Here is a 22,323-nt window from a genome sequence, read left to right on the forward strand (position 1 = left end):
TGAACAAAATTTATATTATATAATAATTGAGCTGATAAACATACACACGCAAGAACCACAAGACTAAATACTACAAATATTCAAATGATAAGAGTACATTTTAAAGATAAAGTAAAACAACTAGTTGCATAAATCACACTAATTAATCACCAATAAAATAATAAAAAAACATATTAAGACTTGTTTAGAATTGATTTTAAAATGATTGAAAGTATTTTTAGGAAAAAAATATTAGGGCTTGTTTAGAATTGCTTTTAAGAAGTTATAGTCATGTGTTTTTTGCATGAAGCAATAAAATATCTTTCCATAATTCACTTGCAATTTTACTAATGATTGGTGTCAAAAGTGTTTTCACAAAAAACGCTTTCAGTCATTTTAAAAGCAATTCTAAACAAGACGTTAATCAACAATGAAATCTGTAAAGAAGCCCTTGTTGCCCATTCACATATCGGCAATGGTAACCTCAACCGTGACGCCTTCTTCCATCTCTATATTGATAACCTTGTTTACCACGTATGGGGTGCTCAACAAGTCCATCACTCTTTTTGAATGCGCATCTCAAACCTATCCATGTGTTGCTACCTATACGTAACAAAACAGTTAACAAATAAATATTCCTAAATCAATATCTTAGTTTTATTAAATTTACTAATGTGGTAGTGTTTCCTCTGTTTAAATACATCATTGGTTGCATGATTTAATGACATAAATACGTATATAATGAGTCAAAAGGTAACCATCACAGAGTGATTCAAGAGTTGGGGACGAATTTCAAGGTCCGTATTCCACACGATACGTCTTGAGTTCGATTCTTGACTCTAATAAAAATGTTTAATCCACAAAAATAATTCGATACGCTTTCCTCCAAGGACATGCAAATCGTCAATACAAATGTTTATACGCATTAGGGTTTTTCACGTTCATAGGAAGAGATTTCTCAGTATGCCCAGCACATCGAGTGGTGAACCATGTGTCACTATACAAGTGGTGAGATACTTGTGTTAGAAAATTAACAACTTAAAAAATAAAAATTTCCTCCACAATAAAAAATTTCTCGTTCATATGAGAAAAATTTTGCAGTCTACTTGGAACACGACCCGATATATAAAGTGTAATAATTTCATTGGTCAAATTTTTTTTTTTAAGTTTGCAATCAATTATATTATTACACGAGGCCGAGGCCGTGATTCAGCATGCCCAAATCCTAATACAGCAGATGACACGTGGCTAAGATTTAATCCAACGACCCAAGATGCTTTTTTGTGTTTTAAGTTGTGAAAGGCCATCGCAGCGCGGGAGGTAATTTACCTCCTAGACGACGTCGGTTTCAAGTAGCCGCAAATATGAGCCGTACGATTTCGTGTTGCCCACGTGGCGTTCATGCATAAGGTAGACAGCAAAGTCTCAGTCTTGCTGGATTCCGGAAACCCGCTTGTTTCGAAGTCGGTTTTCCAGTGGCTGCGCCCATAACGGATATAAAACCAGGGAGGATTTTTTCATAAAGGAAGAAAGTTGACTTGCCATTAAAATCTGGATTAATCGGAATCTTCTCTCCAAATATTCGCAAGCGGCCACCTTTAAAAAGCCACCCTCACCATACCACACGTCAAAGTTCAAACACAATTCGCTGGCATTTCTTTAGCTTCAGGATTGAGTTTCACCAACCTTTCACTGAAGGTCAGTTCTGAAAATTCTACTTCATCTGGTTTTTCTTGCTGGAATTTCAATACCCATTTGCTTGTTTCGATTTTTTCCAGCCGCCCGTTTGGTTTTCGATTGGTAAAGTTGAAAAGTTTGGATTTTTTTTATTTGGTTTGGTGGATTTAGATGATGGTTTTCTGTAACTTTTTATGGGATTAATACCCATTTGCTTGTTTTGATGTGTTCCTGCTACCCATTTAGTTATCGATTGGTAAAGTTAGAAAAGTTTGAATTTTCATTTTGGTTTTGGTGAATTTAGAAGATGGGGTTTGTGTAATTTTTGATGGGATTTAATACCCGTTTGCTTGTTTTGATGTTTTCCAGCTACCCATTTGGTTATTAATTGGTGAAGTTAGAAAAGTTTAGTGAATTTATTATTTAGTACATGGGTTTTTTGTCTTATTGATTCTATCTAATGTAGTAGGCAGGATGAGAAGGTTGAAATATTTCTGCTTGGCAGTTCATTTGGTTCTTCTTGCAACTCTTCAAGTTCAAGATGTGGAGTCTCATGGAGATCAGCCTTTGTCAAAGATTGCTGTTCACAAGGCAGTGTCTTCCCTGCATTCCCATGCTTATGTGAAGGCCTCCTCTGCAGTTCTTGGGCTCCAGGTTAACTTCTAAAACATCCTTTTTTTTCGATGAATCGTGCCCCGGAAATAGGATGTCCTTATTTGTTGACAAACTCGTACTTTTGAGCATTTTGTATGTGTTTGGTATTGATGCAACTTTTTCCCCAACTCAATAATTTAGGGGCAATATGTGGAATGGTTGACATTGGAGTTCAGTTCTCCACACCCTTCAAATGATGACTGGATTGGAGTGTTTTCTCCTGCCAATTTCAGGTCAGTAAATGGAACTTTGTTTGTCTCAAGCCAACTTTTGGGAGCTCTAGCATGCTTTTTTCTCGGACGAATTTGCTTCTCTTTATTTCTTTATCGTATACTGAATAGAATTGATAGCATTGGATGGACTTGCTTGAATTTGCAGTGCTTCGACCTGCCCTGCGGAAACTAAAAGCTCTTCTGCTCCATTTTTATGTTCAGCACCTATAAAGGTTAGCATAGTGCTGCTACTTTTCCATGGCCTTCAAGCATGCTTTTCATTGAAGTGGATCCAGATATAGAGAATTGATCTCATATAATTTTTTGCTTTTTTGCAGTACCAGTATGCGAACTACACTAGTCCTAGGTACAAAGATACCGGGAAAGGCTCCTTGAAACTGCAGTTGATTAACCAGAGATCAGATTTCGCTTTTGCACTATTCTCGGGTGGTTTATCAGAGGTATGCTATTTTTTTTAGAGAACCAATGGTTGCTGCTATCTGTCGCCTTCGTACTTTGCCCTTACATTCATTTTTCTAAATAGTGGATAAAATAAACATTTGGCCTTTGGTTTATGAAGATTTCGTAAGATAATAGTTATTCTACAAACTGCTATTTTTTCCAACTATGTAATTGTCCCTTGCTTCAATCTGTGTAATTGTTACCTGCCTGTTTTGTAAAATAGCCGAAGCTGGTGGCAGTGTCAAATAAAGTTGCATTCGCAAATCCGAAGGCTCCAGTTTATCCACGCCTAGCGCAAGGAAAATTGTGGAATGAAGTAAGTACACTTTCTTCTTGGAGATATTAACTTGGTGTACAGAAAACTATGTTGCAGTGATGTCTCCCCCACACTTTCACTTCTATTTTTTCCATCGAAATGCTTTTCTTCGTGAACAAGCTTGTGTTCATCAATTTCTCAAGGAAACAATCCGTCTGACTTGATATTTAGATGACTGTAACATGGACAAGTGGATATGACATCGTGGAAGCAACCCCTTTTGTTGAGTGGGGTATAAAAGGAGAAGACCGTGTGAAATCCCCAGCTGGGACATTGAACTTCGACCGCAACACCATGTGTGGTGTGTTTGCTCTCTCTCTCTCTCTCTCTCTCTCTCTCTCTTGGGGGGGATGGTTGAGGGTGCATCTCCTGACTATGCCTTATCCATGTACGTTCTACAAACACAGGTGCACCGGCAAAGACCGTGGGGTGGCGAGATCCTGGATTTATACACACTGCTTTTCTGAAGGAATTGTGGCCCAACACAGTGTATGCTACATTTTCTTCTAAAATATTTTGTTGCTCTCTTGATTTTATATCGATTTTAAATTTTTAGCACGTCTTCTGCCTTCTAAGATTCATTTTTTCAATCTATTGATTAAAGAGTCCGCTGTTCATGTACATGATTCTTGATAATTTGCAGGTACACCTACAAGGTTGGACACAGATTGCCTAATGGTTCCCATATTTTGAGTCAAGAATACAAGTTCAGAGCATCTCCATATCCTGGTCAAAATTCTGTTCAACGCGTTGTCATCTTCGGTGACATGGGAAAGGTTTCGACTCTCTTCAAGTTTTGGTTTAATGTTGTAGTTTTCGTTAATTTCTAACATAATCAACTCAAACTTACTCGCAGTTTCTTAAGTCCTTTGACTAATGGTATACCTTGTAGGATGAAGCTGATGGATCCAATGAATATAACCAATACCAGCGTGGCTCTCTCAACACTACTAAGCAGCTAATCCAAGACTTAGAGAAAATTGATATCGTTTTCCACATTGGAGATATATGTTACGCAAATGGATACCTTTCGCAGTGGGATCAATTCACAGCACAGGTTGAGCCGATAGCATCTGCTGTTCCGTACATGATCGCAAGGTTTGTCGCTACAATACGCTTGCACAGTTTGTTTAAAATTTACTTTCTTCCCTTGATCTTATGTGCTGATCTGAGATTTGTTCGTCCAGCGGTAATCATGAGCGTGACTGGCCAGGCTCAGGATCCTTCTATGGGAACATGGATTCAGGCGGGGAATGCGGTGTCTTGGCCCAGACCATGTTTTATGTCCCTGCTGAAAACAGGGCTAAGTTCTGGTACGGAACACTTCGAAGCCAACCTGTTACATAGGGCGAGAACTAGTCTTGAACGATTTTATTGTTAATTTTCCAGGTATTCCACTGACTATGGCATGTTCCGGTTCTGCATTGCGGACACAGAACATGATTGGAGAGAGGGAACAGAGCAATACAAGTTCATTGAGGAGTGCCTAGCATCAGTCGATAGACAAAAGCAACCATGGCTGATCTTTCTGGCTCATCGGGTGCTAGGTTATTCTTCTGCAAGCTTTTATGTCGCCGAAGGATCGTTTGAGGAACCAATGGGAAGGGAAAGCCTTCAGAAATTATGGCAGAAGTACAAAGTTGACCTCGCTGTATACGGCCATGTGCACAACTACGAAAGGAGTTGCCCCATTTATCAGGTACGCCAAAAACTCTACACATTACTTGGCTGTGACTGTTATATGTTGATCTTTGATTCGAAATTGGACCGTCATTGTATTTCCCTTTGGCAGAATATCTGCACCAGTAAGGAGAAGCACAATTACAAGGGTAACTTGAATGGCACGATACATGTGGTTGCTGGTGGCGGAGGAGCGAGTCTTGCAACCTTTGCTCCCGTTCAAACGGAATGGAGTATCTTCAAGGACTATGATTACGGGTTTGTCAAACTTACAGCGTTTGATCGCTCGAACCTATTGTTCGAGTACAAGAAGAGCAGGGACGGAAAGGTCTACGATTCGTTCAGAATATCAAGGGAGTACAAGGACATCTTGGCCTGCTCTGTTGATAGTTGCCCGAGTACAACTCTGGCATCTTGAAGTTGTTTGAGTTTGAGAGTTTGAGAGTAATGATCATGTGCTCGTGTATACAAGAAAGCTGTTGTTCCTTTCTTCCTTTCAGTTTGATGACAAATTGACAACTTCTTCGTATGTAATTTTTGTTTTATTTATTTTTGCTGAAAAAAAATATGAAAATGATACCAAAATTTCAACCGATTAAAACAAAGGCTTGAAATTGGTTCAGAAATTGTAGATGTGCGCGTAGCTACGTTGGTTATAGCGGTAGCAAAAGTCCTGCGACCAAAGATTGAAACGACATAATATGGGAAAGTTGTCGCATACAACGGTTGTATACAACTCTTTCGTAGTCGCCTCTTACATGACCGTGAGTTGTGACGGGTTATTGTGAGCACAACATTGTATAAGCACATTAACGAGAGAAGCTGACACTAACGGTAATGAAATTTACCAAAAAAATAGGGGTAAATGAAAAGCACTGTAAAAAATGCTTGCCAAAAGACAAGGATTCGTTTGGATATACTTTTAAAATGATTGAAAGCGCTTTTAGAGAAAATGTTTTTTGGTTCCCAAAACACTTAAAGTGTTTTCTGCAAGAAACACCAGTTATGTGCTTATTTCAGGAAGCATTTAAGTGCTTTTCCAAAATATGCTTGCATTTTTACTAAGAATTAGTTCTAAAAACATTTTCAACAAAAGCGCTTTCAGTCATTTTAAAAGTGCATCCAAACGAGCTCAGAGACTTGCGTGAGAAAAGGTTACAAACATCAAGCAAAGAAGCTGAGAGTAATGGTAAATGAAAATAACTGCTCATTGATTGCTTAAAATCGGATTACTTGTATTAATATTCAGCCATTATTTGTCAAAGAATTACAGAAATTCAGATGGTTTGGAAAAAAGGTGGTGACATTTATGTACTTGGATACCAATGCACTTCTTCGTTCCACCACATCAGTCACGACCTGCAAATATGATGAGGTTTGCTAGGCTGAGTTGGCTCTTTATTCAACAACTCAAGAGAAAAACCGAGGCAGTTCTTCGTTCCACTGCATCAGATTTAGAAATCTTCTTGTTTGCGACAATTATTCATCAAGTAAATATGATCGTCAAACTCATGGATTCACCTCATCCTTATCTAGCGATCAGAGTTTTCGTACTCCCAAAGAACTTCTTGTCACATACACTCCTCTGCGACAGAAGAATCCTCCAGCAATGTGATAGTTAACACAAGCAAGCCGGAGCTCTTACTGGTCATACATCTCCTTCAACGCCCAATGACATAATGTTTCAATACAATCTCGAAACCATATAAACCATGATTGGTGTCAGTTATCGAAGAACTAACCACTTGTGTTGTTCATTCAGCCGGAGAATCCAAATCCAAAGAGGGTGCCGTGTTCCTTCTCCACATTTCCCTTTTAAGTTTTTGAAATGCAGTTGAGCTGGGAGCAGAAGCTCAAATTGACAAAACCTGCTCCTGCCACTGACTGGAGTTCATGCATTCAGACCAGCCCAATTCTTGAATGCAACAAGTGCTTCCATTTTTTTGAAATTTCGCTTTCTCAACTTTGCCACTTTAAGCTTCTTATGGGTTTCCATGAATGCCTGCTTGTACCTCCACTTATCTACAAAGACTTTCATCTCTTGAGATTTCTCGACAACTTGCATTACTGCATCGAAAAAGCCTCCCTTAACAAGAGCATAGAGGAATGCATCAACCATATGGTGGTCAAATTTAATACCCTTCTCTCCATCAACCGAAACATTTCTCTTCACCTCATGCCATAGCATCAGCACACTGAAATACTTCTCCATAGAAACATACCCACTAATTAATGATAAATATGTCTGTTCATTAGGCTTATGCTGCAAGAAAATCATCCTTCTAAAAGTCCTCCTGGCATCTTCTAGTCGCCCAGCTTTACAAAAGGCGTGAATAATTGAGTTCCAATCATGGGTACCCACTTCAACTCGAGGGTCCTCAACAACCTCATCTAAGAAGGCAGCCATTAGCTCTGGCCGATGATTCTCCATTAAACCTGTCATTATGGTTAGGTAACTGCCCTTTAAGTCAGATATTCTTGCTTCTCTCATGTCCCTAAACAAAGAAAAGGCCGACTGAAAATCTTGACTTGACATGGATGCTTCGATTAGAGCATCATATGTCCCCATATCCAACTCGAGCCCTGAATTACTAATGTCCATGACCAGTTGAGTGGCTTCAGCAGTTCTATGCTCTTTGCAATAAGCTTTCAAAATTGGCACATACACACCAAGCCCCAAAGAACCCCCCTGAGCATTCATTTCATCGAGAATGCTGTGCGCCTTATCTGATAATCCAATACTAACACAGGCATTAACAATACCGTACCCAACTGATCTATCAACATCGACTCTTGAAGACTCTAACTTTTGAGCTGCGATGATCAAAGTTGCTAACTCCTTCACACCTGTATTTGCAAGATACCCTTTAACAACTTCACAATAAGTTTCTTCACCCAAATTCAAACATTCGCCATCTCCTTCACTCAGACAACGCAGAATAGATGCTGAAACAGATTCTAATTTTCCGGACTTAACATAGCCTTTAATCAAACTACTCCGAAACATCCTTTTATCCGAAAAACCAAACCCACCCATCAATCCCTCTAACTCAGTTATTTTTTCCTCCAGACCCTTCACTGCGTACAAATAAGCAAGAAAACCAAAACTCGACTCATCTGGGCGAACACCCAAAACCGCCATCGTCTCAACAACTTTCTCGGCATCACGCACTGATTCAAGCTCACGACAGCACCCCTCCAACGCCGCATTACAAGCAGCCAAACCCGGTTTCATAAACTCCAACTTCTCATCCAAAGCAATCCTACAATTCTCTTCAAAAACCCGTAAAAACGCTACAAAGTTACCATTTTTCCTACTGATCTCAACCAGAACACTGCCCCACACACTAAACGGCAAGAAAAACCGGTTCTTGAACATGCATTTAACCAAAGCAAAAGCAGGGGCAGCAGTATTGGCACATTTCATAGCATCCAACACAATCCCAACAGTTTTAAACTCCAAAATTCCTGGGTTTTTCTCCACGACATAAACAGTCGAGGCAAAAGCCCTCTTGAGATTGTGAATGTCCCCGAGCGAGGACAAATGGGTAATTAGAGAATTGGTGAGGGACTTACAGGGGAAGGCGGAGGTGCCGGTGAAGGTCTTGAAGGACTTCCAGGCCTCATCGGTGTCGTGGGTTATGAGGGACTTGTGGAGGGCGGTCTCGAGGGCGGCGATGTGGTCGGGGGAGAGGGTTTTGGGCGGCGGGGTTGGGAGGTCGCCGTGGGATTGGAGGGAGGAGGAGGGAGGTGGGTCCCTCTTGAGGGCAAAGATTGAAGGTTGGAGGAAGGAGTAGAGGGTTGGGATTTCAGGTGTTGAGGAGAAGGCTCTTCCTCTTCTGTGGGGAAGAAGATGAGTGAGAGCTTTTAGTTTTCTCCACATTCTCTCATCCAAAGATTCAAACTTTTTCTTTCTTCCTCTTTGCTATGGAATTTGGATTGGTAATTTTACAGAGCTCATAATCTTTGGGAAAATTTGGAAGTGCCCCTCAATTATAGACTTGTTTATACTTTTGCCCCCATGAACTTGAATTTTGTTTTCAGCTCCTCTAAATTTTCAAATTTTCCCAATATTCATCCTATAATTAGTATTTGTCATTATTCAATTCACTAACTATTGCGTGATTGGTTGTATGAGAAGGTTGAGTTTACCCTTACATCTTACAAGAAACGCTCTATTTATTACTGGTAAATAACAAATCATTTATAATAAGTAACCACGACAGATGATTCAGTGGATGAGTGGAAAAGTGCAAACAGTAGCTTTGTAAAGAAAAAACGAGACATAAGTTTCAATTCTTCTCTTAAAAATTCTCATAACTCAAAACTATTTTTTTATTTTATGAATGTGACAAAAATAACTATTGGAGATTAGCACGAATTGAGAATTTAGGGTGGCTCAAAACTAAATTTAAACTTAGAAGATAAGGTGAAATAAGTATAAAGTTAATAGTACATTGGAAGAAATTTGCTTACTATATTACTGTTGCTCAACGGACAATAAATACATTTATTTAGGACACATTGTCAAATGCTGGAATAGCTCAGCTGGTTAGAGCGTGTGGCTGTTAACCACAAGGTCGGAGGTTCGAACCCTCCTTCTAGCGCCTTTTTCCTAAGTTTTTGTTATTTTTTTTATATTTTAATTTCAAAGTAACTTTTTAAATTTATTTATTTTAAGTTTTTAAGTTTTTTTTTTAGATTTTAATTTTAAAGTAAGTTTTTGAATTTATTTTAATTTTGGATTTTGAATTTATTTTAATTTGAAGTAACGCCTTTTTCCTAAGTTTTTGTTTTTTTTTTTTTAGAATTTAATTTTAAAGTAAGTTTTTTAATTTATTTTAATTTTGGATTTTGAATTTATTTTAACTTGAAGTAACTTTAGTTAAGTCCTCATAATTAATGGTTTTTGTTATTTTTTTATATTTTAATTTTAAAGTAACTTTTTAAATTTATTTATTTTAAGTTTTTAAGTTTTTTTTTTAGATTTTAATTTTAAAGTAAGTTTTTGAATTTATTTTAATTTTGGATTTTGAATTTATTTTAATTTGAAGTAACGCCTTTTTCCTAAGTTTTTGTTTTTTTTTTATTTTAATTTTAAAGTAACTTTTTAAATTTATTTATTTTAAGTTTTTAAGTTTTTTTTTAGAGTTTAATTTTAAAGTAAGTTTTTTAATTTATTTTAATTTTGGATGTTGAATCTATTTTGAAGTAACTTTAGTTATGTCCTCATAATTAATGAGCTAAAATAATATGGTCATTTAAATTCTTTAATTTATTTTAATTTTTAAGTAACTTTTTCAAATAAGTGATACACTAAGAGGGTGCGAAGGTAAACTAAATCCTCCTAATTGGCGAGTCATAATAATATGGTTATTTTTATTTTAAAGTAATTGTTTTTGTTTTTGTTTTTATTTTTTTTTTAGATTTTAATATTAAAGTAACTTCTTTAATTTATCTTAATTTTGAAGTAACTTTTTCAAATGAGCGATACACTAAAGGATTGCGGGAGTAAGCTAAGCTCTCATAATTGGCAAGCATAATAATATGGTTATTTTAATTTTAAAGTAACTGTTTTTTTAATTTGTTTTTTTTTTAGATTTTAATTTTAAAGTAACTTTTTCAAATAAGTGATATACTAAGGGAGTGCACGAGGAAGCTAAGCTCTCGTAATTGGCGAGCTATAATAATATAGTTAATTTAATTTTAAAATAACTTTTTCGAATAAGCGATACACTAAGAGGATGTAAGAGTGAGCTAAACCTCACAATGAGTGAGCCATAATAATATGGTTCAAATTCATCTTTGGTGAGAATCAAACTTAAGACCTGTCATTTACGAGTGAAGAACAATACCACCGAATTATAGTATTAAGTGACAATTTTAAAGTAACTTAACAAGTCAATTGTTTTTGTTTTTATTTTATTTTATTTTTAATTCTAAGGGAACTTTATAAGTCAATTGTTTGCTTCTCTGAATCAACGGAGGCACTGAAGCAATCAGCCATGGAAGTTGCATCAGCAGAGATCATAGTGGAAGAATGGAACGGCTCCTCTTCCACCAAACTCTCCAGAACCGCCACCATCACTGCGTCTCCTTCCCTCTCCATCCAAAGGTTATCCTTTTCCCGGCGCTTCTCCTTTTTTGTAATTTCAGCTCGTTTAATCTCTGATAAAAGTTTGAATTTTTCTCCAAATTCGAAGATCCGGTAGCCCTTTCCACCATGTTTGGAGGCGATTTCTTGAAGCATTTGTACCAGAGGCAAGTTTTTTTTAATTATTTTTTATAAATCCTGTATTTTCATTTTTTAATTCCTGCATTTTTTGAAAGCCTTTTTCTTTTGGTTGTTAACTTTGGTATTAGGGTTTATGCAGGGCTTTCCCAGCAGTGTAACTCCAGATTATGTCCCTTTCCAAGTCTGGGATTTACTCCAGGTAAATATACAAATATAACCAACTATATGCTTTCTAATTTTTATTGCTCTAGTAATTTGAATTACCACATAATTAGTGCTAATTGTATATGATGATTAATTTCTTAATTTGATTTTTGTTCAAGGGTCTTTCTACTTACATAAGGACCATGCTTTCTACACAAGTAAGCATCATATTTTTGTAGAGTTTTGTGAAGTTCCCTTGCTGATTACTAGATTTATAATTAATTCTACATTTTATTTACTCCAAGGCTCTGCTGAGTGCTATTGGGGTGGGTGAGAAATCGGCTACGGTAATTGGTGCCACCTTTCAGGTACAAATTTTATACTTCTAGCTTCAATGTTGGGAATTGGGGTGAAAGAGAAAGCTTCACTGAGTATTTGAGCTTGCAATACGTAGTGAATGAGGGTTTTTTTTTTTTTTTTCTGTCAACGTTGAGAATGTTGCAGTGGTTTTTGAGAGACTTAACTGGAATGCTTGGAGGTATCTTATTCACGTTCTATCAGGTGCGATACTCTTGTTTTATGGCTCATGCCGTGTACTATTTACATTACAACCTGTAGAAACTTTTGTGCCTTCTTATGTATTCATGGTATTGGTTGCTTTTATGTACCCTTTTGGCTGGTATCTCCGTGACTGAAATTTGCTATTTTCTAAGAATTCTCATTATTGTGTTCATCATCTGTTTACCATTTCTTGCCTTCCATCAACTCTTATTCTTCAGGGCTCGAATCTGGATAGCAATGCCAAAATGTGGCGATTAGTTGCAGATCTTATGAATGATCTTGGTATGATGTAACCGATCTCTAATTTATTTGTTACAAGTTTGGAGATCATCTTGAAAACCTTATATTATTTGTAGTTCGAGGTTATTCAGTGTAACCTTTTGTCTTAATTTGACTGGACAGGCTGTTTTTTCATTGCAGGAATGTTGATGGACCTTGTTTCACCTTTGTTTCCATCGGTTTTTGTGTTTGTTGTTTGTTTAGGAAGCATATCAAGATCATTCAGTAAGTCCCTGTGTCTCATAAAATGAAAATATAGTAATCCATATAATGTGGTATGGTATCCATTGCCCAAGTATAGAGCTTGATCAGAATTTCGTCTCATTTAGCTGGTGTTGCAAGTGGAGCTACTAGAGCTGCTTTGACACAACATTTTGCCCTTCAGAGTAATGCAGCAGATATATCTGCTAAGGTACCAGCACAATCATTCTGACCCTTAGATGAGGACCGTCTGATATATGTTCGCTAGTATTGTCCTTTCACATCTTTTTACGTTTATAGGAAGGAAGTCAAGAGACAGTGGCAACAATGGTTGGTATGGCATTGGGTATGCTTCTTGCTCGCGTTACCATGGGACACCCACTAGCTATTTGGTTTTCCTTTTTATCTCTCACCGTGTTCCATATGTATGGTAAGTACCATTGCCATGGTTGCTGACATGCAACCTTCCAGAAGCCTTAGTGACCAAATGCTATGCAAAAAGTTAATTACAGATAATTTTCAGAGCAGTTATGTGATACTTGTTTTTCCTGCACCAGCAAACTACAAGGCTGTTCGATGCCTTGCGTTAAATTCTTTGAACCCTGAGAGGTGCTCAATTGTTTTGCAGCATTTCATGAAGACTGGCCAAGGTACGCAACTACTATTCCTTGTTGTCCCTTAAGGGCCGAGCTGAATATTTTTTCTCCGCTACCGCAGTTTATAGTTGTCATTAAAAGAATTGTCCTTAAAAACAGCATATCTGCTGATGTACATGATCAAAACTACAACATTCTCCATCTTTACAATGGTCATGTATTAAATTGATATGCCAAAATTATTGTTCAACATATATTTTCCTATGAAAGATTGGTTTAACCTGCCCTAGCATTCTGCTATAAAATTTTGGGAACTTGGTTGTTATGTTGATTCCCGTGAAATGTTAGTTTCTGTGAAAATCCAACTTCGATGTTGCAAGATTGTTTTTGTTCACACTTTCATCTTTATTGTATGAGATTTTAAATATGAATTTGTTTCCAGTTCTCTCTCCTCAACAGGTCTCTAAGATGGAGCACGTTTTACCCATATGGGCATCTTCATGGAGCTCAAAGAAGACAGAGTCAATGCATGTGGACGTATCTTTAGGTGTCAGGGTATCCTCACTAAATCACCTGGAACTGTGAGTTTCTTTTCTTGCCCTTTAAACTTCATTTTCCGGTAGGCCTTAGGAATCATCTGTCTTCTGTCATCTCATATCAAATGCTAATGAGCTGTGCTTTGCATATCTTTAGATGTTAGGCATTCAAGATTATGGCTTGATAAGTTTTTTTTATTTTTTGTGCATGTGACTGACATTTTGAATGATATTCTTAATCAGGAAGGACCTGTTGCATTCTGCAGGATCTCATTATAAGAAAGGTTGATCTCTGCTTTGTACTTCTATCAATTGAATTTCAACCGTGAACTTTGCTACTTATTTTGTTGTTTCCCTGCTTAACTTTACAGCCAGGTACTTGTTAATGGAGAGGAAAGGAAACATCTGCATTGTCATGCATAAAGATTCTACAGCAACAGATGTATTGCAGTCATTTTTCCATGCAAATGCCATGGCAAGTCTTACAGATAAACGCCGAATCCTTCATTCTGAAAGCCAAGCATGGATGGATAAACACTACGAAGATTTTATTCAGAAGGTAGTACATTTTAGAGATTAATTTAATCAGTTTTACATTTTTGGGTAACTGGGATCGCTGAACATCCTATATTGCAGTTAAAGACATCGGGTTGGAAAACAGAACGTCTCTTATCGCCTACAATCGTTTGGAAGGCAAATTGGATCTGTGGGCCTTCAGATGGAAAGACTGACTAGGTAATCATTAGTAACTTTCTAAAATACAAAAAGAGGCGAAACCGATGATTTAAATAAAACTGACTTAAAGTGCTTTGACAGGAACGTCACCATTGATGAGATCTTCGTATACAACAACACAGATGTTTACAGCTGATATTGATCATTTCACCCTCAGTTCTGGCTACTGATTGGAAGAAGGGCCTCCCATCATCTTAACACTCGAGCAGAAAGTTTTTTAAACGAGTAAGCATATAAAGCGTAACTTGTAACATGTAAACCTTGCCGGATGGAATGGACTGAAGAGGTCTCAGTTTCAAATATGGTCAAAACATGTCAAGCAGTAGCAGTCTGCTTGAGCAAGTTTTTATCGATGGTACCAGAAATGGGAGTTGGGGCACAGAGCAACTTACAATGGTTTAGAATGTGCCCTTTTTGTTAATGATTCAGTTTTGGAAGGACTAAAAGCGTTTTCTGACAGCTAAGAACGCTTTGACTGTGCTTGCTTTTTGAATGATGAAAAACTTTAGGAGTACTTGTGGCTTTGAAGCACTTTCTGTAGAGGTACTTGTCAGATGCTTCTTCAAAAAGCGTGCTTTTACATGATGCGCACTTAGATTTTCAGTTGAAATCTGTTAAGGGCTCGTTTTGATGTGCTTTTAGAATGATTGAAAGCGCTTTTAGAGAAAATGTTTTTTGGTTCCAAAAGCACTTGAAGTGCTTTCTGCAAGAAGCACCAATTATGTGTTTCTGAAGAAGCACTTTTAAGTCATTTTTCAAAATTTACTTGCATTTTAATTAAGGATTGGTTCAAAAAACATTTTAACCAAAAACGTTTTCAGTCATTTTAAAAACACATCCAAACGAACTCTAAATGTTTATAGTAGAATGGAAGCACTTCTAGAAGAAGCGTTTAAGAGAATAAGTGTTTTATGGAGAAACAATCTCAAACGAGCACTCAACCTACACTCGGAGTAGGAAAATGTCGATGTTCTCATTTCAATGTGTCTTCTTGAACTGAAATAACAGAGAATTAATGAGCGTGCCCTTTTTGTTAATGACTCGGTTTTGGAAGGACTAAAAGCGTTTTCTGACAGCTAAGAATGCTTTGACTGTGTTTGCTTTTTGAATGATGAAAAAATTTAGAAGTACTTGTGGCTTGTTGAAGCACTTTCTGTAGAAGTACTTGTTAGATGCTACTTCAAAAAGCGTGCTTTTACATGATGCGCACTTAGATTTTCAGTTGAAATCTGTTAAGGGCTCGTTCAAATCTGCTTTTAGAATGACTGAAAGCGCTTTTAGAGAAAATGTTTTTCAGTTCCAAAAGCACTTGAAGTGCTTTCTACAAGAAGCACTAGTTAAGAAGCACTTTAAGTCATTTTTCAATATTTACTTGCATTTTAATTAAGGATTGGTTCAAAAAACATTTTAACCAAAAACGCTTTCAGTCATTTTAAAAACACATCCAAACGAACTCTAAATGTTTATAGTAGAATGGAAGCACTTCTAGAAGAAGCGTTTAAGAGAATAAGTGTTTTATGGAGAAACAATCTCAAACGAGCACTCAACCTACACTCGGAGTAGGAAAATGTCGATGTTCTCATTTCAATGTGTCTTCTTGAACTGAATTAACAGAGAATTAATGAACGTGCCCTTTTTGTTAATGACTCGGTTTTGGAAGGACTAAAAGCGTTTTCTGACAGCTAAGAATGCTTTGACTGTGTTTGCTTTTTGAATGATGAAAAAATTTAGAAGTACTTGTGGCTTGTTGAAGCACTTTCTGTAGAAGTACTTGTTAGATGCTACTTCAAAAAGCGTGCTTTTACATGATGCGCACTTAGATTTTCAGTTGAAATCTGTTAAGGGCTCGTTCGGATCTGCTTTTAGAATGACTGAAAGCGCTTTTAGAGAAAATGTTTTTCAGTTCCAAAAGCACTTGAAGTGCTTTCTACAAGAAGCACTAGTTAAGAAGGCACTTTAAGTCATTTTTCAATATTTACTTGCATTTTAACTAAGAATTGGTTCAAAAAACATTTTAACCAAAAGCGCTTTCAATCATTTTAAAAGCACATCCAAACAAACTCTAAGTGTATATAGTAGAATGGAAGCACTTCTAGAAGAAGCGTTTAAGAGAATAAGTGTTTTATGGAGAAACAATCTCAAACGAGCGCTCAATCTACACTCAAAGAGTAAGAAAATGTCGATGTACCCATTTCAATGTATCTTCTTGAACTGAAAACTGAAATAACAGAGAAATAATGAACGTGGAAACTGGAAACAATGATGTCGTATGGAATTATTCACCGTCGTACATCAATCAAACTTGACACAATATTTTACAAATTTCACTTCTTTGCATCTTTAAATTCCCCCCATATTTTCTATCTTTAGTAAAAAAAAAAAAAAAAAAAAAAAACTAGACGAATGCATCTTCACAACCAGCTACATTTCTTTTTTTCTTTTTCCTTTCCCCGTCGGGCTACGACCTTCGAGTTGAATGCTCATTTCCGATGCCCCGATGACGCCATGAGGATTGCAACAGCTAAAATAAACATAAACAACATACTGCAGAGCAACACGTATGTTCTTCGTGATGATTTTCGGTACTCTCCCATCAGAAGGATGCCCCAAAAAGTGCTCACGAGCGGAAGTGCCTGCAGTTATAAAACCCGAATTCAAGTAAATAAAATGGTTAAAATGTCACCAAGACAATCGCTTCAAATGCATCTCTATGTGTTTATGTCATGAAATGAAACCAACCTGAACTGCATCAGCTGCTGCATATCCTGCAGCTTGACCTCCCATAAACTGGAGACCATTGCCGAATCCGCATAGGACACCGGCCAAAAGCGCCCATCCCCTACCATTCCAATCGGTAACATAAGCTCTGAACGATGTCTTCTGTGAACCCAGCGCAGGGCGGTAAATGAATATGATGTTTAGGATGACAGCAACAACGGTACCAGATAATGAAAAGTAGAAAAACGCAGTGTAAACGACCAAATGAGGAACTCCTTTCTTCAATAAATGCCATTGATCATTTGTGGCCAAGTTGAATGCCGGTGAGAAGAGAGAGAAGCAAAGTCCGGCGAAGAAAGTAATGCCAAGTCCTATAAAAGTGTTCTTCCCGAACACTTTAATTGATCTTCTGTTCTCCAGCTGTACAAGATATTTTGCAGTTCCAGCCTTGGCACTATGAGCAGGACCATTTCCACCCTCCACATCTTTCAAACCGGCTATGGATATCACATATCGAAAGAAAACACGAAACTCATAAACAGTAACAACACAAGTATATAATGGAATGTTATAACTTCACCTAATGTCTTACCCTCACTTGGAATTACGGAAGCATTTGAAGGCCTGTCATAACAAAAAGAATTTATAAGCCGCAAGATTGAAATCACCGTGTTCTAGCATTTGATTTCGAATCAAGAAATATGGCAAACCACGAAAAGAACACTAATTTCCAATATCTATAGGAAGAAGAAACGTACTTTTCTCCATCTACGTGATCAGTTGCCATGCTTTCAAGTTTTGCCTTGTTATCTGCTGCATTGGATGAGTGAACAGCGGAGCCAAGACAAACCGCGATCAAGAAGCAGGCAACCCCGGGAAAAAGAATCTCGGCTTTGTTAATCTTGTCATCCAAGAAGTAATTAAATGTTGTGCCTGTTACATTCAAAAGGAAGAGAGTCACCAGCAAGTTCAGAACATTGGTCGTACCCAGTGCACAAGGCTCCGGCTTTACGCAGGGTCTGGGAGAGGTAAATGTCGGCAAGTTCAGAACATTGCCAATCATAAAAACTTCCGAACACGAATACATCAAAGTGTTTGGGAGGGAGACCTATGACAACTGTAATGCTTGAAGTAACCACTTCTACCACTGCCAAACCAACAAAAGGCCAAGCATACTGTGTGGCAAGATTTCCGATGCTGAGGACCACCCCGCCTGCCATCGCGAATAAAACGCAGGGCCAATTATCCTGCACATATTATCCAATACGCTTCAAAAGGTGTTGCATCACTAGTTCCGCAAGCGTCTAGTATATATATCATGCTAAGCTTATGGACCACCGAATGATTCACTCACATAACAACCATGAAAGATTCACCTGCGAAAGTTGAGTCAAAAAGTTCGGCTCCTCAGGCGTGCTGCTGCCAATCTGACCAAATGTTAAGGCGATAAGTACAGCAGCCAGGAAGTTTGTGATTGAGTAATCGAGATACGTATGCTGAGGAAGGCGGCCGCGTCTTTCTAGCATGGCGAGGATAGCAGGCCATGTACCCAAGAAGAAGAGGGAGAGCAGCATGCATGCTATGGCACCTCCTTTGCTCTCCACCACATACATTTTTAAACCAGGTGAAAAGTTCGACTCGGATGGTAAGGAAATCAGCAGCGGAACACCTGAAGAATCCTGTTTACAGCACACAGAGGATTCAACATCTCTTGGTTGTTTTCAGTACATGAATAAGCATGCTATGATTTAAGAAAATTTCATTCATATGGAACAATTTGAACTGGAACAAACCCAAAAGAGAAAGCATTGATTAACTTCTACTCGTAAGCGCTTTTGTTAAAAGTGCTTTTACAAGAACACATACAGAATTTTATTAAGAATATAACTGTTTCCTGAAAAAAGTGAGGTGCTTTCTGTGACAGATACTTTTTATGCACTTCCCAGGTTTTTATAACGTAATCAGAAGCGTTTTCAGTTGTTAAAAGCGCTTTTATTGGTGGACTTCAAAATCATAGGCATCAAATCAGTAGTCTTGCAGGAAACTAGTAGACTTCAAACACATACTAATTACTACATACCATGACAGATCAAAAGCCACTCCAGAGGATCACCAGAATTGGCTTTTTTTCCGTCCACCAACCAGCAGAAGCAAGTTTGAAGCAAACCAGAAAAACCCAAAAATATCAAATATAAAAGAAAAAAGTTCCAGAGAAATGTCTTTTTTTTCACCCACCACTCAGCATATGACAGTTTGAAACTTTGAAGCAAACAAGGGAAAAAAATGAAGCAAACAAGGGAAAAAAAAAACCCATAAAAATAAATGAAGGGTAAGTGGAGGCAGTGGGGTGGGAAAGATCACCTACCAATCAAAGGGAAGAACCCCACAACTTGGGTTGTTCCAAAAAGCAGCGTCAGCAGAAAGCAAAAGTCATTCCATGTAACAATCAATAAACCTCCGCAAATGATTCTGCTCAGAAGAGTTGGGGATCTTTCACTGTATCTCTTTGAACATGAAGCAGAAGTGCTCAGCAAAAAAGCAGCGTTTGCAGGAAGCTAAAACCGTGAAGAAGATAAGATGAAAACGGAGAAGTTGGAGTTTTAAGGCGTTGAAATGGTTTGTGGAGAATTATGAAATCATAAAAAATAAAAAAAATGGTAAAGTGGAATCTTTGAATCTGAGTTTCCTCAGATGCAGCTTTTGCATCGGTGGAAATTTCCACGTCTGTATGTCACGTTGCTCAAATTAGTCAACGTATGGCCGTACTTTTGTGAATTTAACCCCACCGTTTAAAGAACAAATATCTTGACTTTTCGTTAAATTAAGAAATTGACAGCTCCAATTAGTGTTAAATTTTTTAGAATTTTAACGAAAAATTTCAGATACTGTTTACTCTAACGAAAAATCATATTTTTATACTAAAAAGTCAATCATTGTACTATTTACTTTATCCTTTATTTTATTAAAACTCAAAAATTTCAAATTATTTTCATTAGTTTTTCCTAGATTTTTATCAAGCAACAAAATTATGAATGACACCGTCAAATTTGGTCTCTATTATTTAAAAAAAAAATTCTAATTATACGATACCATCCTTCCGAATCTTAACGGAATCTTTTTTGTGTATATAAAAAACCCCCACAACAATTAAGCAGATAATACAGTTGTATTGTTGATACAAATTACAAGGTTGCAAGTGGCCTGTATTTTTTTTTATGAAAAATGGAACCGATGGAGGCTGGCTTCTGACAAAGTTTCCCCTCTTTGTTTTCTATATTTGGCGAATGATATGTGGCTACCGGGATGTATTCAATTGAGATTTTGAGGAATTTATAATCCATGAATTTTTATAGAGTTTAATTGATTTGTAGATATTTCATATAAAATTTTGATTCAATTTTCCCAAAATCTCATAGGAAGATGGGAGATTTGTGAATGCTTTAAATACATTACAAAACCTCTCAAATTCCCTCTAATTCCTCAACTTTTTGAAATTCTTTAAAATTTAAAATGAAATTTTAATTTAATACACCTGGAATGTTATAAAGTTCTTTAACATCCTAATTGAATACACCCAGATTTCTAAGAATTTTAATAAACCATCTTAAAATCATGATTAAATACACATTAAATTTCATATAATCACTTAAAATCTTGATTGAATACCCCTAGATTCATTAAAAGAATTAAAATCTCTCAAAATCTCAATTGAATACACCCCCTTAGAATGATGAGTAGGAGTTGCTACTCAAAATTGTTTGTTGTAAATTCATAGAATTTTGTGTTTATGATAAGAACCGTGTATATTATAAATCACTCTATAAAGATTATCTTTGCAAAAACTAAATTAAACTAACGTCAGATGTATTACAAACTGTCTATGTATTTGCTATAATTTAAACGACTTTAGTTTTAATTCATTTTTTACATAAACAATGTTTACAGAGTGATTTATAATTTGAACGGTTATAATCATAAACACAAAACTCTGTGATTTGAACAATAAATTTTTTTAGGAACATGTCCTACTCATTATTGAGTAGTAAAGCATATTGGGCCATTATGTCCTAGTTGTTACCGATGATAGGTTGTTCAACTTCAATAGAGCTAAATGAAATTAGCCAAATATTCTTTGGCAATAAGGTTCTACTTCGATAATTACTTTTTAAAAAATGAAGATTTTCTTTTCTTCTAATTCCCTCTCATTTCTTCATCTCATTTTTTTTTTCTCTCTATAAAAAAATTCAAAATAGAATATTGACATGATTTATAGTAACCGTTTAAATAAAAAAAAAGAGGTAAATAAAAAAAAAGAGGTAAAGTAACGTAACGAAGTAAACAAACAACCAATCTCTTTTTATAAAAAAAAATGCGAGCATCCATGTGTAGTCAGTGGCATGCTACGTCATCTTACTTACCCTATCAATATCCACTTCATGCGTAAATTCGTATCCAAATTGGAACATTCCATTTACAAGACTACGTACACGTGTCTTTTTTATTTAAACAGTAACACGTCAGAAAAAGAGAGAGTATCCATAACGATAACAAAATGGCCGATGACATCGACATACCATGAAAGAAAATTAGAAAAACTAATAAAAATAATTTGAAAATTTTTAGTTTTAATCAAAATAACAAAAAAATATTATAAGTGAATAATACCAGAAATAATTTTTTAAAGTAAAAATATTATTTTCATTAAAAGTGAATAATAACGAAAGTGTTTCGTTAAAACTTCCAAGAAAATTTGGATTACTTAATTCGTACGCTTTAATCTGACTTCTCATTGTGTCTATCATTAACTGCTACTCATACGTTATCTTGGTTACATGCATAATGAAATAACGTATCTAACGATGACATACTGGCCTCAAATTTTATACTCTTATGCCTCAGTTTGGTGAACTTAATAATGATGGGATTAGATTATCGCCTCATCTACATAATATAGAATTTAGAAACGAAAAGTCCCCTCCCGCATGACTCTACGGGACAAGACTAGACTTAATCCCAACCATGCTCTGGTCAACCCACCAAACAGGTGGGTCGACTAGATGGGATTAGGCCTTTGAAATAGAATTGGACTGGCAAGGACATGAAAGACATGACTTGTAACTCATGTATAACGATAGGTTAGATAACCCACTCTACTGTGGATTCATAACCCCATCATATCTCGTACTGTCAATTTCACATTTTAACACAGCAAACAATGTACTGGACTCAAGTCTATTTTAGTTGGTCATAACCTATCCCAACCAGCCCACCAAACAGGCCCTATCAGAAATAAAGAATCAAATGTGGACAATTAACCGAAGAGAAAAAAGAAAGGAAA

General features: G+C 36.6%; 4 protein-coding genes and 1 non-coding gene across 8 annotated transcripts; 3 read left to right on the top strand and 2 right to left on the bottom strand.

The window, feature by feature from the left end:
- Window positions 1-1,424: 1,424 nt before the first annotated feature.
- Window positions 1,425-5,585, top strand: LOC126608993 (probable inactive purple acid phosphatase 1). Of its 3 annotated transcripts, XM_050277014.1 has the most exons (13): window positions 1,432-1,677; window positions 2,126-2,310; window positions 2,452-2,543; window positions 2,689-2,755; window positions 2,861-2,983; window positions 3,208-3,300; window positions 3,472-3,601; window positions 3,708-3,789; window positions 3,944-4,076; window positions 4,193-4,398; window positions 4,488-4,613; window positions 4,690-4,999; window positions 5,093-5,585. In XM_050277014.1, exons 2-13 carry the CDS (start codon window positions 2,131-2,133, stop codon window positions 5,396-5,398), a joined length of 1,848 nt encoding a protein of 615 aa, XP_050132971.1. In that variant the 5' UTR covers window positions 1,432-1,677; window positions 2,126-2,130; the 3' UTR covers window positions 5,399-5,585. The 3 variants fall into 3 exon arrangements, with proteins under 3 accessions (XP_050132970.1, XP_050132969.1, XP_050132971.1); XM_050277013.1 differs by having other exon boundaries at window positions 1,425-1,677; window positions 2,123-2,310; window positions 4,690-5,585; XM_050277012.1 differs by having other exon boundaries at window positions 1,426-1,677; window positions 4,690-5,585.
- Window positions 5,586-6,194: 609 nt separating this feature from the next.
- On the bottom strand, window positions 6,195-8,914 carry LOC126609368 (pentatricopeptide repeat-containing protein At1g69290). The gene has a single exon (XM_050277297.1). The coding sequence runs from the start codon at window positions 8,861-8,863 to the stop codon at window positions 6,872-6,874; it is 1,992 nt and encodes a 663-aa protein (XP_050133254.1). The 5' UTR covers window positions 8,864-8,914; the 3' UTR covers window positions 6,195-6,871.
- Window positions 8,915-9,513: 599 nt separating this feature from the next.
- TRNAN-GUU (transfer RNA asparagine (anticodon GUU)) lies at window positions 9,514-9,587 on the top strand. Its single transcript has one exon. It is a non-coding gene; the product is annotated as a tRNA-Asn (tRNA).
- A 1,331-nt stretch (window positions 9,588-10,918) lies between these two features.
- Window positions 10,919-14,781, top strand: LOC126608047 (protein root UVB sensitive 3). Of its 2 annotated transcripts, none has more exons than XM_050275808.1 (16): window positions 10,919-11,095; window positions 11,184-11,241; window positions 11,355-11,414; window positions 11,539-11,577; window positions 11,665-11,727; window positions 11,864-11,920; window positions 12,139-12,202; window positions 12,341-12,424; window positions 12,529-12,611; window positions 12,701-12,746; window positions 12,958-13,050; window positions 13,439-13,577; window positions 13,776-13,816; window positions 13,904-14,091; window positions 14,169-14,267; window positions 14,349-14,781. In XM_050275808.1, exons 1-15 carry the CDS (start codon window positions 10,986-10,988, stop codon window positions 14,265-14,267), a joined length of 1,224 nt encoding a protein of 407 aa, XP_050131765.1. In that variant the 5' UTR covers window positions 10,919-10,985; the 3' UTR covers window positions 14,349-14,781. The 2 variants fall into 2 exon arrangements, with proteins under 2 accessions (XP_050131765.1, XP_050131764.1); XM_050275807.1 differs by having other exon boundaries at window positions 10,921-11,095; window positions 12,701-12,830.
- A 1,655-nt stretch (window positions 14,782-16,436) lies between these two features.
- LOC126608048 (ureide permease 2-like) lies at window positions 16,437-19,231 on the bottom strand. Its single transcript, XM_050275809.1, has 7 exons — window positions 19,066-19,231; window positions 18,362-18,664; window positions 18,094-18,232; window positions 17,744-17,918; window positions 17,578-17,609; window positions 17,007-17,482; window positions 16,437-16,900 (listed from the first exon to the last, which is right to left on the bottom strand). Exons 1-7 carry the CDS (start codon window positions 19,066-19,068, stop codon window positions 16,748-16,750), a joined length of 1,281 nt encoding a protein of 426 aa, XP_050131766.1. The 5' UTR covers window positions 19,069-19,231; the 3' UTR covers window positions 16,437-16,747.
- Between the last annotated feature and the right edge of the window lie 3,092 nt (window positions 19,232-22,323).

Source organism: Malus sylvestris, chromosome 16 (genome assembly GCF_916048215.2).
Source record: "Malus sylvestris chromosome 16, drMalSylv7.2, whole genome shotgun sequence".
NCBI classification, from domain to species: domain Eukaryota; kingdom Viridiplantae; phylum Streptophyta; class Magnoliopsida; order Rosales; family Rosaceae; genus Malus; species Malus sylvestris.

Coding starts and splice junctions, on each gene's coding strand:
- LOC126608993 (XM_050277013.1), top strand. CDS start 2,131: ATGAGAAGGTTGAAATATTTCTGCTTGGCAGTTCATTTGGTTCTTCTT. Junction 2,311..2,451: donor CTGCAGTTCTTGGGCTCCAG/GTTAACTTCTAA, acceptor TCAATAATTTAG/GGGCAATATGTGGAATGGTT. Junction 4,614..4,689: donor GAAAACAGGGCTAAGTTCTG/GTACGGAACACT, acceptor TTAATTTTCCAG/GTATTCCACTGACTATGGCA.
- LOC126608048 (XM_050275809.1), bottom strand. Junction 17,610..17,743: donor GATCACGTAGATGGAGAAAA/GTACGTTTCTTC, acceptor TTGTTATGACAG/GCCTTCAAATGCTTCCGTAA. Junction 16,901..17,006: donor CAGCAGCTGATGCAGTTCAG/GTTGGTTTCATT, acceptor TTATAACTGCAG/GCACTTCCGCTCGTGAGCAC.
- LOC126609368 (XM_050277297.1), bottom strand. CDS start 8,863: ATGTGGAGAAAACTAAAAGCTCTCACTCATCTTCTTCCCCACAGAAGA.
- LOC126608047 (XM_050275807.1), top strand. CDS start 10,986: ATGGAAGTTGCATCAGCAGAGATCATAGTGGAAGAATGGAACGGCTCC. Junction 11,578..11,664: donor GGACCATGCTTTCTACACAA/GTAAGCATCATA, acceptor ATTTACTCCAAG/GCTCTGCTGAGTGCTATTGG. Junction 13,817..13,903: donor AGGATCTCATTATAAGAAAG/GTTGATCTCTGC, acceptor TTAACTTTACAG/CCAGGTACTTGTTAATGGAG.